The following is a 15,465-nucleotide window of genomic DNA, read 5'->3' as shown; positions in this document are numbered from 1 at the left end:
ACTTTTTCAAAGTTTATCCCTCGAACACGCTAATCTTCACGATTCCGCCTATCTAATCCTGACAAGCATTCTCTACAGATCGTGTATACCTGTCACGTGTAATTCGCACGTCCCGTGCGCGAGTTACGCGTCTCCCTTCATACAATTTGCGGTCGCTATGCACGTTACACCAGGAAGGATAGAACACACACACACACATCAGGGGGAAAGGGAGAGTGGATGGATCTGGAGAAATGTCGAGCGCAAGAGAAAGGGGGGTAGTAAAACGATGGAGTCACGGTGGAGGTAAGAGAGAGAGAGAGAGAGAGAGAGAGAGTTTGAGGGGCAATAGAAGGAGAGATCCGCGATGGCGGAGGAGGTAGGACAAAAGGCTGGGAGGGTGCGAGAGGGGCGCTTGCGCGGATGAGACTAGGTCTGGCACCTGTGGACCTCATCGATCCGAACCGGTTCGCGAACCACATACAACGGCTCTCTTTAACTTGTCCACCTGGATGTCGCAGCCTTTCCGGTCCATTCTCGTCGCGATTGCTGTTCCTCGAAAGGCCTGAAAGCCTTCAGATCGTTTCTTGATCCAGATAATCGCCTTTATTCACCTTTAGATTAGCAAAATAATTGCCTCGAATTGTTCAATTTTGCAGACCTCTAATACATTATAGCTTCCATCCTGAACGTGACAATTGAATTATTGTAAATTAAGGATGTTTAGTACTTATTTTTAAAAATATAGGAATTTAATAAAATTTGCACAGATTGTTCTGATACATGTTCAGAGACTTATAAAAAAACCTGGAGTTGATTCACTGAAGCAATCAAAAGTTATAAGGATTTTAATTTGCAATGAATTTACCCGTCGATATTATTATAAATATAATTATTTTGTGGAGCTAATTATAAGTAAAAGTATTAATATAATTATAAATATAATTATTTATATAAATAAGTATAAATATAATTATTTCTGTCCTTTTTAGCCCTTAAATTGATACGATTACAGATTTTCTATCTTATAAAAAACCTGTGATCGTGTAGATTTAAGAGCTAAAATAGATAGAAATAATAATAGAAATTTATTCAAAATTTGCAAAAGTATAGTTTAAATATAAAGGAAATATTTGATCACATAATTTTGGTCAAGTACTGACTAGTTCGAAAGATATTGAATATAATTTTCTCAATTTCGTCCTGTTATCCGAGATGATATATTATTTATTGTGAAAACGTGGTAACATAGCATTCAGCTGAGCCTTTTTTGACATTTTAATATCTTTTAAAATATGAAGAAGCCTCTATATACAAACGTGTAAGCGAGAAGCGATTAGGCATCATATGTCAATTTGACCAATTTATGAAAAATTATCATGTTGCTACATTTCTTTCTTCTCGGAGAAATGACAAATTATTAAAATTATCAAAGAAATAGTTAAAAATCTTCTATATTTCGTCACTATTCACTATTATAATTTTTATTCTGACATTTTAAATTACTCCGTACGAGTAAATTCTTTTATTTTTATAATTCAAATTTTGTGCTGTAATGTTGAAATCGAGGTACCGTCAATGATAAAGTTTCTCATTATAATTTAAGAAACACGAAAATTCTCCGAAAAAAAGCAACAGAAGTTGGAAAATACATTTCTACACTATAACTATGAATAAATAATAAGATTTTATGCAATCTTTATAATAATCATATAGTAAGATATATGAGAAAAGTATATATTCGTCAATTTCGCCTACTTTTTGCTCCGATTGTAGGTGCTAAACATCCTTAAGTAAATTAACAGCTGAATTGATAAATTAATAATTTAAATAAAATTTATTTAAATTAATAATTTGAATAAATTAGTAGTTGGATTAATAAGGTTTGAATTTTAGGTAAAAGGAGATTGCGTTTTCCAAGGAAACAATATTGTTACAATATACCATGTATCGTGTGTATCGTTTTATTTCTTGCGAGGAGAAAAAATTGCAAGATTACGATCGATGCATGTGTTTTTCATAATGAGTGATTCGTTTCTCATTTCCATTTTCTTTATCTTGCCAGCGCATATATACATACTTGCAGTACTCGCGGAATAAATTTCGCGAGAACAAGATCCGCGCAGATCCTTGGATAACGTTGGTTTTGCAAGGTGAACGGTATGAGAGGTACATGCTCGAACACGACACTGCCTCGTAAAATTATTCCACTGACGCTGTTCTCGCGATCGTTAACTGGCAGTTAGGGAGAATACTTAATCAGGACTCTAGTTTCAGCGCGGCTTATGCGCCACGGCATCGTTGTAGATAACGGTATCATTGAACTTATCCAACAATGCGGTCATGCTTATATGAGGAACGTTACATATCATAGTCACTGGGGAGTATTACATTTGCGTGACAATTCAGGAAACATTAACGTATCGAGAGAAAGAACAAGAGAAATTACATTTATGTTTTCTGATGTTAATTATAACTCGTAAATAATAAATATCCAAATATATCAGGATTAAAGGAACGTATGAACAATGATTTTCTCGCGATATCTGACAATTCTTTATTACATAAAAAATTTATTATAAATTTAATAAAAAGTGCCGCCGACGTGTTTTTAAATAATACTTGGCCTGTCATTTCCTCATTGTAAAAGAAAATTTTCCTCAAAATTTCAGCTCCTTAACTTTATTATTTTCTGAATTATCGAGAATAATGTCATTTTTAGTTTTTTTTTTTCTGCAAGTATTCGAGATGATCGCATATCGATTTTTTTCTGAATACTTATCAACGAAAGACACAAAAAAAATATATAAAAACTCGGCTTTTAAAAAAGGAATGAAATTAAGAAATGGCTATTTTAACATGTTTCTTTCGAGGTTCAATCAAACTTTTAGTAATAAGATTATTTATTTTCTTGTAATAATTATAATAGTAATTATAATAATTGTAACAGTTATAATTATACTGCAGGATAGAAATATTTTTCATGCAAAAAAATTTAAAAGTTGTAATTTTTGAGAATTGTTTTTGCATAAAAAAATATTTCTATTTTGTACTGTAATTATAACTATTACAATTATCATTATTACTCTTATCGTTACTATTATAATTATAGAGAAGAGATCACAAGAAAAATAAATAATTTTCCGTCCTATTATCAAAAAATAATAATAAAAAAAAGATTTTAATTTTTTTTACCATGTTGCACCAACTCAAAAAAATTGAAAAAATTTGAGAGTATTGAGACATATAAATAGAGTATTCCATAAAAGTTTGGTAATTGAACCTCGAAAGGAACATGTTAAAAAAGCCATTTCTTAATTTCCATTTTTTTCTAAAAATCGAGCTTTTACTCGAGATTAATGAAGAAATATTTTTTTTGTGTCTTTTGTTGATAAGTATTCAGAAAAAAATCGATATGGAATCATCGCAAATATTTACAGAAAAGAAAAATAAAAACTGAAAATGATGTATTTCTCGATAACTTAAGAAATAATAAAGTTAGGGAGCTGAAATTTTGATGAAAATTTTTTTTACAGTCTGAACATGACAGGTCAAATGTTATTTCAAAATTCGTCGGGGGCACTTTTAGTATGCCTATCCGTCTATAGCCTTTATAATTAATATTCTAAATATATTATAAATTATATTTGTTAATTATGCAAGAATTATAAAATTCCTATAAATGTTTATAGAATAAACTTTATCGTTGAAACGACGATACGCGACTATATCTCATCTATTTTTATCGATTATCGAAGGCCAAAGTTGCTTGATATCAAGAATCAATATGTAAACAATGCATTCCATTTCAAGGATTCCGTGGATCTTAAAGCCAATTGCGTTCGTAATTAACATTCTCTCTCGGATTTAACGTTTTCATTTCACTCCTTTATATCGTTTGCCATACACTTAGAACACAAGTCCAAGCCTGAAATTCTATGAGGAATTAAATACTACGCGCATCTTTGTTGATTGAAGTTTCACAAAGCACAACGGGCATCAGATTGCAAGCATGCGATGGCAAGCATGCGATTTGCTTTGATGAACGCTATAAAGCTCTTCTCAACTTTCGCAAACCTTGCAATTTTCTAGAAAGCATCTCTTGATACTCGATTTTCCCTTCGGTTCTCCTCGGTATTTGACTTTTTCAAAGTTCATCTCATTATAAGTTGTTTTATTTCAATTCCAATTTTTTCTTTCAATATCCCGTTACATCAATTGTATTTATGCAGCGTGGAATTTCACTCAATAATTATTTAAATATATTTTCAATAAAGATTTGCGTTAGCGAGACAAAGGTAGGCTTCTCTTTTTTTTTAATTTCGCCCTGTCAAAATCTGCCATATGTATATATTTATTAATTAATTTTACCATGTATTTGATCGATCTTTCGACCGACATATTCTGCTCCGACAGTTGCAATTGAGGGCAAACGCAAACATTTGTGCTGGCGCAGAAATCGAGCGGATCGCTTGAGCGATCAAAACCGCTTGAATCGTTGAAAATTGCCTCTTTCGCGTACAACCTGAGGTATAAAGGAAATGATTGAGCAAATCCAAAGTCAATTCTTGCATCGAGGATTATCGTAGGGAGAAATTAGATTGCGATATAACCAATGAATAAAAAGTAAAGGAAGGAGCATTTGCTCGAAAAAGTGAAGCCAGAATCGAACGTTTTATGACGTCATAAGTGACATCACATAGTGGCGATAAATTCAAATGCTCAATAAATAAAATTTTTTAAAATAATAAATATTTTAATAAACAATTTAAAAAAGTAATAAAATAGATAAATAATTAATTAAATATATATATTTATATACGTATTACATTTTTTAAATTACTTTATTTACAAATTACAAACCAATTTACAAGAATGATTATAAAATACTTAATATAGTGATATTGTAACTTATTTATAATTAACGTATTGGACTTTAGAAATAAAGTTTATTAAAAGCAATTAAAAAATTAAAAACTGCTTTTTATTGCACTCTCGGGCCTTACAGACTATTACATATGCATTCTTACATTCGTGAGATGACGTCATGTCAATCTTTCAAGTTTATCTGGCAAATTGTTTTCCGCTGTTTGAAATAATAACACAATCTTTATTCATCGGGGAATAACGTTATCCCTTCTGCAATTCAAGTCTCTCACTTTCTTACGGTATACGTATATACCGGAAACACGCACGACAACGTTGTTTACTTCCTTATAGCGATAGATAGGCGGAGATTGGATAGAAGCTGGCGAACATTTACTCTGCGAGTCAATTCTTGAGAGAATTTTAAATTTATAGTCTCGCAGATTAAATTTCAGATCAATTTCCCTTAACTCGCACGATTTTTCCGCAAGAGTTGAGTAATCTCGCTCCTCTGCGCTTTAATAAAATAGCCAGCTTTCCGCGCATATATATATTCGCAAAAACGCTCCTTTCGCGGGGGAAAATCGCCCGATTATACCCGATCGTATGAATTACATCGTTTTCTGCTTGTTGGAGAATTTTCGCGTCGACCTTCTTTCATCTATCACAGAAACGTCACGCTTGAGCGAAAAAGCTCGTATAGAGAAAGAAATTCCGCGAGTAATTTGAGTAAAGGTTTAGGTATCCCTTTTCCAAGGGTTTGTTGGACCAGAATATAACAAAGGGTTTTTCTTGTTGAACATTTTGTGTGGAATAATAATTGGTACGTGAGATAATTGTTTAATTAAAACTTTTACGTGTCCTCTATGACAAATATTGCAAAAATTAACGACATTTTTATCCGTTAAGTGGTTGAACAGAATGTGTTTTGGTAGGGAATAAGAAAATATCGTAGCATTCAATATTACATAGATATTTTTATTCTGGATACGCAAAAAAAAAAAAAAAAAAAAAAATAAATTAATAGCTTGTTAAAAAGTTGATGTAAATCGATGGATTAACAGCGATAAAATAAATTAAAAAGTCTTCAACTCAATGAAATTAAATTTGATGAAGTTTGTAGGAGGCATTTTTACATGTAAAATTGTACATTTAAACATTTAGGTTGAAAATATAAATTTATAATACAACAAAAATTATAATCCTTTTATTTATACAATAATAATTTATATAACATTTATTTTATCGGACACTTTGCGCTTCTTCTTCTGTTCTATATCATATCCATCATTTTTCTCCAACAGTTAATAAATTTTGCTCAAGTTTAAAATTGTTCCAGGACGGCCGCCAGATTTTCTCGCGTTCGTCATCACGATACTCATGATGCTGCTAATGGCGGCGGGCGTGAAGAAGTCTCTGGTGTTCAATAACGTATTGAATGCCATCAATCTCGCCGTCTGGGTCTTCGTGATGGCGGCCGGCTTGTTTTACGTGGATTCCAACAATTGGTCCGAGCACAGCGGTTTTCTTCCCTACGGCTGGAGCGGGGTAAGTGCAGCCTACAACATATGGTCGAAAAGCATTTTTGACATTTCGTTTCTTGGAAAACTTTAAAAATAATTAATTAAGCAATTGCACGCAGCGTATAGAATGAACTGGTAAAGCGAAAAGTAAAATGAAAATATTACGAGGAATAATGAAAAAGCCTGAGTTTGTGGAAAATTCATTTGTGAAAGCCACTTGTGAAGTATTTCACTTTCTGACAAGGTACATACCTTCGCTCATTTCGCTTTACAAATTCCCTGCAAATAGTTCCAAAGGATTTGTTAAACAATGGCGATTCGCGGTATTAACGTCAGCAGGCTTTATCACACGGTTCTCAGCACACGGATGACTAAAGGAAAAAAGCAACGAGAGGCTTCTGGAGACAGGATGAAAGCTCTCTCATCTGAAGCCCTCTCGGCGTGTCTTTTTCCAGCTGCTTTTATAGATCTGACCATTCGCACTTGTATGCCAGCGACAGACACATCGCGATATTTTTATGTTTGTAATTAAGAAGTTAAAAAGAGGCTTCAGAATTGCGTGTTAAATAATATTTTCCCACATGATGACCGCAAATTAATTAATAAATAAATGTGAAAGAAAAAGTTCGTTATGTTGAAAAATAGATATAAAATTAGGCCACAGAAAAGACAGGTGTTAAATTTGATAAAAAAAAAACATTTTGACAGATGTCAACAAATTCTTAGAACAATATACTTGTGTTTCTTTAGCCACGCAATTAAATATTCGTTCAATTATGTATTAATTTAGTCAAATTAAATAAATCGCAAATAATAACGAAACAATATTAAATAGAACAACATTAAAGAGTGATTTTTATATTAAAAGGGGATTCAAGTAAAAGATGTACAACAAATCTTTTTAATATTCTAATGTCAATAGGAAGCCAAATCCACATTCAGATGTCATTAAAATTGTTCCGATTCACGAGTTTTTTTTTTTTTTTTTTTTATTTGACCGCTTGTGTCATCGCGTTCGGTCGAGAAATTTCTCGTAGCTTATAGTGAAATAATGGCAAACTTGTTGCACCGGGTCCAGTGGACAGATGTACCGAAAGACGACAATAATCGGAAGAATGTGTGTGCGTTTGACATAAAACCCGACGCGATAGCAATGGCGACCGACAATCGATAGCGCAAGGATAATCCTGAGATATCGAACACGGTTTGAATAACTATCGGGGAGATGTAGAGAACGGATGGGATCCAGGGAAGAAAAATGAGAGTCTGCACATATATACCACCGTTTCTGAACTCGTTTGAGTTTGCGGATAATGTAAGATTGTTATCTACAGGGCCATTTGCAGCTACCACAGGAATCAGATTTAACTTTGAAACGCGATTTAGTGCGAAACGATATTACACAATTATTGTCGACTTTATATTGTTCACCTTTTCTTGCACATTAATTGTAAATATTTAAAATTAATTTATTTTAAATATTAGTTTTATTGTTCTTTACTGAATTTATTCGTTGTTTAAATTTTTTTTACTAATTAATTTATATAATATTGTATCTTTTACATTTTTATTGATGTTATTTTTTTCTATTTTCTATTAAAAGGTAGTTTATTTTCTGTTTATTCTCTAAATAACTAAATTATACAATTTATTAAATGATATAAATTATTATTACAATAATTGAGCTTAGAATATCTTTTCTTGTATTAAATATTATTTATATATATCATACATGTATTTTTTTTACTTTCCATATATTTATTTATATAAAAAATAAAATGTATATGATATCAAAAGGCTATTATATCTAGAAAGATTCGTTTGTTAATGAAAGAGAGAGATGAAAAGGCATTGTTTGGATATTATTGATTGGAAATATGATATCAGAACACACATGCGACTTTTCCTTTCGATCAAAATTTCGTTGTTTGTGGTGCAGTAAAAAATAATTCCCGCGTCGTGTGGACAGGACTGAAAAATTGCGCTGATAAAGTAAACGCATAAATCATTAACGATGCATTCAGTACGATATTGTGTGATGAAAAACTCCGCGAGGATGTTTGGGCCATTCTCCTCTGATTTTACTGCACCAAGAATAATAATTCATATTTCACGTTCCGCGCGATCCCAAGGGAAATAAATTAAAAATCTGTCCAAACCAGGATGTGTGCCTGTAAAAACAGATCTGGCAATATGTCTCGCCTCGAACGGCTCTCTCGTTCTCTGTTATTGACGTGGATATCGTGTTATTGTTGGAGAAAATTTCAAGCATTTCGCCCCAACTCCTTGCAAGTTTGCAACAGAAATTTAATACAATTGTTTGTCTCATTACATATCTTACAGTGGACATGGAATTATTAAATTTCAAACTGAAAATGTTTTTTTACAAGATTCAGCTTTGTTTTTTTTATTTCTTAGATTTCTTATTCGTCCCCAGAATATTTTCGAAGCTTTGAAATTTTACTAAATTATATATTCATTGTATTTTATTTAAAACGCTAAAAATAAACCATTTTACGCTTTATTATTGCCGTAAAATACATGAATATTAATAGTCTGCTTATAATAAATATTATATTGCATATTGCAATGCCCTCTGTTGCATGGTAATATAATTGATATTTTTTTCCAGGCGAGATATAACAACAGCGATTTTATCGCTAACTTTTTTTTTTTTTTTTTTTTTGTGATCGATTGTAACGGATGTTATAGAATTTGTCATAGAACGACATTGTCTGCAATGACGTGCGATGCTGTAATATGATAAACGTACATTGTGTGTGTATTCGTATATGCGATATTGACGCTATGTCCCGCCATTTTTACGTCCGCTTCGAGTGGCGGATAAACCGCAACGCGCCATTATTCCGCATTGTACAAATTGAACTTTTTTTTTTGCTGCATCCCGTCTTGTCAACGATCGCTACATGATACGATGGTACAATAATTCGAATTAAAATGAACGCTGACCGAGGACAATCAACGAGGCTACAAATTTATTTGCTTTATAGAGTAGCTGTGAAGTATTTCCTTTGAGCTTTATTGATGAATGCGCATTGAAAATCAGATGTAATTACCGATGTTTCCATATAAAATGTCGCGAAAAATGTGATAGTGTACACTCACTTTGATAAGCGAATTGAGAGATTTATAAAACAGAGAAGACTAATTTGTTTTTTGTTTTTCTTTTCTTTATCAAGTTGTAAGAATTCTAATATTATTATGAAAAAAAATAGGGATCCAGAGATTCTTTCTTCTACATTAAATCGATAAATTTGAGACTCGATAATATGTTTATACTAGAATCTACGTTCTGAACAAATATTGAATCAGTTTATACAGCAATCCCATCATCAAATTATTTTTTTATTATTTCAGTTAATTTTTCATTTAGATTCTGCTTTCATTATTCCGTCGATATTGTTTTGCACGTGTGTATTATTGAATAGCCGAATAATTTAATAGTTATATTGTAATCTTAGGACGCGACTCGTGCAAAATTTTTGACTTTTACAAATTGCGATACCTGCGTGTCATAGATATTTTATCATGATAAATCAGGTTAACTGTCACGTCGTTTAATCTTGCGATTTAATAACTTGCAATTTTTCGCAAGATATACGAGCTGTCTTTTTCTACAAAAAAAAATATATATATATATATATATATATATATACATATTATATTTAATCTTCTGTTAGTCGCATTTGACATTTGTTTGCCTATTTGAAGTAAAAAAAAAATTATTTACTTTACTGTAAACAAGTATATTGGGAATCAAAAATAAATAGTAAGTGGTAAGGAATTAAAATAATAAATTATAAATTAAGAAATTAAAATTAAATAAATTTTATAACTTATCAAATTTTCGTACCGACTATTTTTTTATTCTACAAAAAATACATTTTGCATCAAATATAGGCAAAAAAAAAAAAGAAAAAACAAACAAACGCGAGAAATTAATAATTATTACGCGATTCGTTAAGTTAAATTACCTGTAAATCGTGACTCCGCTGGTCTTTACTATCGCGTTTTATCCTTCGCCAAATATTAGCAGAGGATCATCGGGTTGTCGATCAGCCGTGGATTTTCGAAAAGTCCCCGTCGTCTGAAAACGGAGACCCTTTGCAGAATCTCCTCAGAGGAGGGTGCCGAGTTTCAGACTGATATAGACAGGTCTATTGCCCGCGGGTAACTCGGGTTTCTTTGCGACCTCGCTTTTCCCCAACCCTCTACCGTCTATTAAAACCGGTCGCGTATCACGTGTACCCTCAATCTCAACATCCACCCCGGATCGTGGGGAAATTTTACCGGGCAGACTACATGTGCGCAAAAGTTTTAGAATACGGAAGATGTATTGCGAGGATGTGGAAAGAAGGAATAATCCCCTTAAGGGCACGTTCACGTGATTCCTTCGCGAAGAAGAGAGAGAGAGATTTTCGCTCCTTTAACGTACGAGGCTTGGCAAATGTGCAACGCGCGTTACACATTTCTAGTGAAATATAAACGTGCTCGCAAAATATATTTGCCGATAACATAAAACGTGTGATGTAACCCGGTGGTGGTTGCTCGAAAATCGCGCTTTTCTCGTGTTTCTTGAACAAAATATTTTAAGGGTATTAATTTCTCGTATTTGTGTTTTTTTTTTTTTGCCATGTTTGATGCAAAATGTACTTATATATTTTTCGTATACAATAGAATAAAAAGTAACTAGTTACCTACTACAATTTAATAAGTTATAACAATGATTTAATTTGAAGTTATTAATGTATTATTTATTATTTTAATTTATTAATTTAAATTTAATTTTATTTTGTTTTAAATTAATTTTATAACTTATCAAATTTTACTACTACGCTTCAAAATTAATGGTTTAGAAATACAGATTCAGCTGTGCTTGTATATCGCGATTTTCAAGAGGAAAGTAAAGTTTCTCAGATTGTTCATCCTTTTTGTCTATAAGCGTTCCACGATTTATGTATTATAGAATAATAATCGCATTTGAAAACTGGATGATCTGTCACCTATCAGAATTTATCAAACGTAAAAAAAAGTTGTTGCACTCTTTCTGAGAAGATTCATTATTAAATAGAATATTTTTGAATAAAGTGTATAGGTATAAAAATATTTTGACAAAAATATTCCGTATTTAATATAAAACTTTGCACAAGATAAAGATAGTTTATTAAAGATAAGAATAAGATTAACTTGAGATAGTATATAAAAACGTGTCTTATAATATTTTGTAATTTACTTACAATTAATTATGTCCAGCTAACGTTTAAAGTAAAATATAATTTATTAAAAAGTGTATTAATTTTATAATATTGGGTGAAATTCTTTTTTTTTTTTTTTCTTATTTAGTTCTCACTCGGAAGAGATACTAGTATAATTTCGAAACGCTCACGGATTATGACGTAATGGATTGAAATTACAAAGGTGACAGTTTTTTTTTAATTATTATATATTATGCAGAGAGCAAATTTATATAAAATAGAAATGTTAAAATATTGTTTTTAATTACGATGGGTGCTGTAATTAAATGCATGGATGAAACAAACATTGCTTTCCACAGTTTAATATTCAGAGATAGTCAAGCGGAAACCCGATGTTATGTAAGGGTAGAGGGATAACGTATGCAAAAGAAGCAACAGGATCAGCTGTCTTGCTGAAAAATTCACGCTCCATCTTAAGCCTTTTCTCCTTCAAGGCATTTTACGCTCTCTATATTGCCTCATAAAAATTCAACGAACCCTTTCTCCTCTCCCTTTTTGCTTTCTACTCTAAGGAAGTAGAAAACATTTTCTTACCCGGACAATTAAAACGCAAAGATTCCTCGTTAAAGGGGCGAGGGGATTAATTTCCAAGAGAGTTCGAGAACGAAAGTTTGCGGAATGTCGTTATGTAATTCTCTTCCTTTGTCTAGAAACTTCCGCCTAATAATAATAATAATAATAATAATATCCTTTCCAGCAAATACTTGGCATTGTTCGCGGTACTGTTTTTTTTTTTTTTTTTTTTTTTTTTTTTTTTTATACGGCTTGCGCTTTTGTATATCGCAATTTCTTTAGCTGGCTAATGGAATTTCCGGGCTGGGAAACACAATGGAATTCCGGAAGACTGGAGGCATTTCGATATCACTCAAGTATTTGAATACTCAAGTATTTCGCGTCGGCTCGAGACCTTTTGTTGCAATTTAACTGTGCAGTTTTATACAACACGTGGGCGAGAGATGTGGGAAAATGAAATGCGCTAGTTCAAACTAGTGATGGGCGATTTTTTAGAAAGAATCGATTTTTTAATCGATCTTGAATCGAAGTGACTGAGATCGATTTACTAAAAAAAATCGGACCAGAAGAATCGATCTAAAAAATCAAAACTACATAATAAAAACTAAAAAGTCATGATTTTGTAAAATGGATTATATTTGCATAACTATAGTAAATTATGTTTAACTTTAAAATAATTTGATTTATAAAATTATTTGACATTAGTTTCGGAGACACTCGAAAATATTTAAAAAAAGAATAAAAATATTTTAAAACATTTCTTTTTTTTTAATATACTTATTCAATTTTCCATTCGTGCGCAGATTGAAAAGCGCCACTTCTGGCACCACTAAATATCAACAGGTCGAAATTTGATTTTCTACAAAAAGAATCGATTCGTGTAAGAATCGAACAGAAAAGAATCGATTTGAAAAAACCGATTTTTTGAGGAGAAAGATCGATTTCCTGAAAATCGAATCGAGATCGCTCATTACTAGTTCAAACAACACCCGCCCTCCCTCGCGAAAATTCACGACCTCTTAAACCACCTCCCCTACTGAACCCGTTATCTTTCCCACGGTCGATCCTACGCTCTGTCAGCAAAGATTTAAATTTCAACCTTATTTTCACCCGTAATCTTTGGATCTTCCTTCCAAGCTCTCCTTCTCTCTCTCTCTCTCTCTCTCTCTCTCGCTTTCTTTCTCTTCTCTTACTTGCTGTTGAATAATTTAATCGCCCTACCTTAACGTTGCGGTGACATTAGCAATAATTTACAAGTCCTTTTATCTATTTTCTTCAGGCGAGTGCATCAAGATATAAATAGATGAATAGGTTCCTTTGAATGGCTAATTTTTGTGCGCCGATTATTTAAGCAATATCTTTTCTTTCTGACTTTCTCTCTCTCTTTCTCGTCAACGGAGTTCATCAGAAATTCATGAGCGTGTCGAACAGACTTTGAATATGTAAACACTTTAATATCTTATTGAGATCATTTGCAGTAAATTCGCGGGTAATAAAAAAAAAAAAAAAAGAGAAATGCTGACGATAACTATGAAATTATTAATGTGAAAATTAATCACTTTTATTGATTTCCAGTTAATTATTCTATGGGCAGTTATAACTGATAAAATAAGCATTGTTCTTAAATCGAGGAAATCGTCGCAATCTTTAATACTAATAATAAATAAATTTTACACAGTTTATAATTACAACTTTATCTAAAAAAATACGAGTTTTATTTTTGCGATTTCTTTTTTGACCTTTTTTTTATTTCTTTTACTTTTAGATCCAATTATTTTATTTTATTTTTTTGGCTTCATTACATTTTGGAGCCTGATTAACCTCCATTACAACAGCTTTTTGATCAGTTTATCACATAATATATATTTTTTATAGTTTATTTTAATATACATTTTTTAACCTTGAATATTTAATATATTTTAACTAAATTAAGTCTACTAAAAAAATATCTTTTTCTCTCAGGTTTTCACCGGCGCGGCAACGTGTTTTTACGCCTTCATAGGCTTCGACATAATAGCCACCACTGGTGAGGAAGCGACGAATCCAAAGAAGAGTATCCCGCTCGCCATAGTCTCGTCATTGATCATAATTCTTGTTGCTTACGTTACCAGCAGCATGGTGTTGACACTGATTGGTGAGTGGGCTGTTAAACAATGCATAACGCCATTGACATTTCAGTTGAAATGACACGATTCGTCCTTGCACGTACGATAATGTCCCGCCTTTTGTCTAGTGAAACGTTCAGGATGTCTACTTCCTGGAATTCTCCGGGACTTCTTTTGTACCTGAAAAAATCATGCAAGTTTCATGGAATTTTATTGGGACTCTGGAAATTTTTTTAAAAATTCTCTCTTTAATAATTTTGCTCTGAATTTTATAAATTAAATAAATTACGTATTCGATATATTATAAATAAGTATACATCTATCTCTGTTTATGTATTCAATTCTTAACAAAATATTGAATAATGCAGTACATACTCATTGTAATTTTTAGTGATAAAAAAAGTAAAAATGTTATGCAAATGAAAAATGCTTATATTATGAAAGCCATTCGGTTTTTTCAGTGCATTTGCAAATCTAGCACTTGAAACTGAAGTGGATCTGTGTTTTTTCCTTCGTGAATGAAAAGCACTAGAAAACGCATACAATAAAACAATGTATTTTAAAAAGTTGCACGTAAAACAACCTTTAAAAAATATCTAAATGTTTGAAAAAAATTTTTTACCTAGAATTTTGAACAAAAATATCTGAAAAATCACAGATTTCTTTGACAAGATTTTAGCAGACACCCTGGTACGTTTTCGCATTATTTGTGAATAATTATTTTATTGATTAGAATTAATCATCTTCAATATTTCGTACCTAATCTTTAATATTCATGAGTTGAGTTACCATTTCATCTTGGATTTTAAACCCGTATGAGCATTCAATAAAATGTATAATAGAAAATGTTAAAATTATTATAGAATTATTGCAGACGACATGTATTAAGGTTTTGATTATTAAATGGGTACTGTTATTTGGCTAAATAAAATTTCTAGAATTAAATCTGATACAGTGTTTAAAGGAGTCATCATGCTCAGTCAGGAAGCCGAAAAAAAACGTGATTTTTGAAAATTTTTTTCTCAAAACTGTAAAACTTACAATGTTATTTTTTTTATATTTGAAGAGAGTATGTTTTTACAAATTGTATATAATTTTTTTATTAAAAAATATTAATAAATAAAAAGGATATAATTCTTTCGGAGGTTCTTTTGAAAAACTTGTTTTACTGCTCGTATCTGGATCATCCGAAATAAAAAATTT

The 15,465-nt window shown here is 31.6% G+C and overlaps 1 protein-coding gene across 2 annotated transcripts in view; it reads left to right on the top strand.

The window, feature by feature from the left end:
* LOC140670812 (solute carrier family 7 member 14) overlaps positions 1-15,465 on the top strand; it is an 85,492-nt gene that overhangs the window by 55,184 nt on the left and 14,843 nt on the right. For both annotated transcript variants that reach the window (XM_072901601.1, XM_072901600.1), the window contains exons 5-6: positions 6,185-6,393; positions 14,120-14,291. In XM_072901601.1, the coding sequence (XP_072757702.1) occupies positions 6,185-6,393; positions 14,120-14,291 (381 nt within the window). The remainder of the gene's footprint in view (positions 1-6,184; positions 6,394-14,119; positions 14,292-15,465) is intronic.

The sequence above is a fragment of the Anoplolepis gracilipes genome, chromosome 11, assembly GCF_047496725.1.
Source record: "Anoplolepis gracilipes chromosome 11, ASM4749672v1, whole genome shotgun sequence".
Taxonomy (NCBI): domain Eukaryota; kingdom Metazoa; phylum Arthropoda; class Insecta; order Hymenoptera; family Formicidae; genus Anoplolepis; species Anoplolepis gracilipes.
Note: the sequence above shows the minus strand (reverse complement) of the source record. Positions and strands in the feature narration are given on the sequence as shown.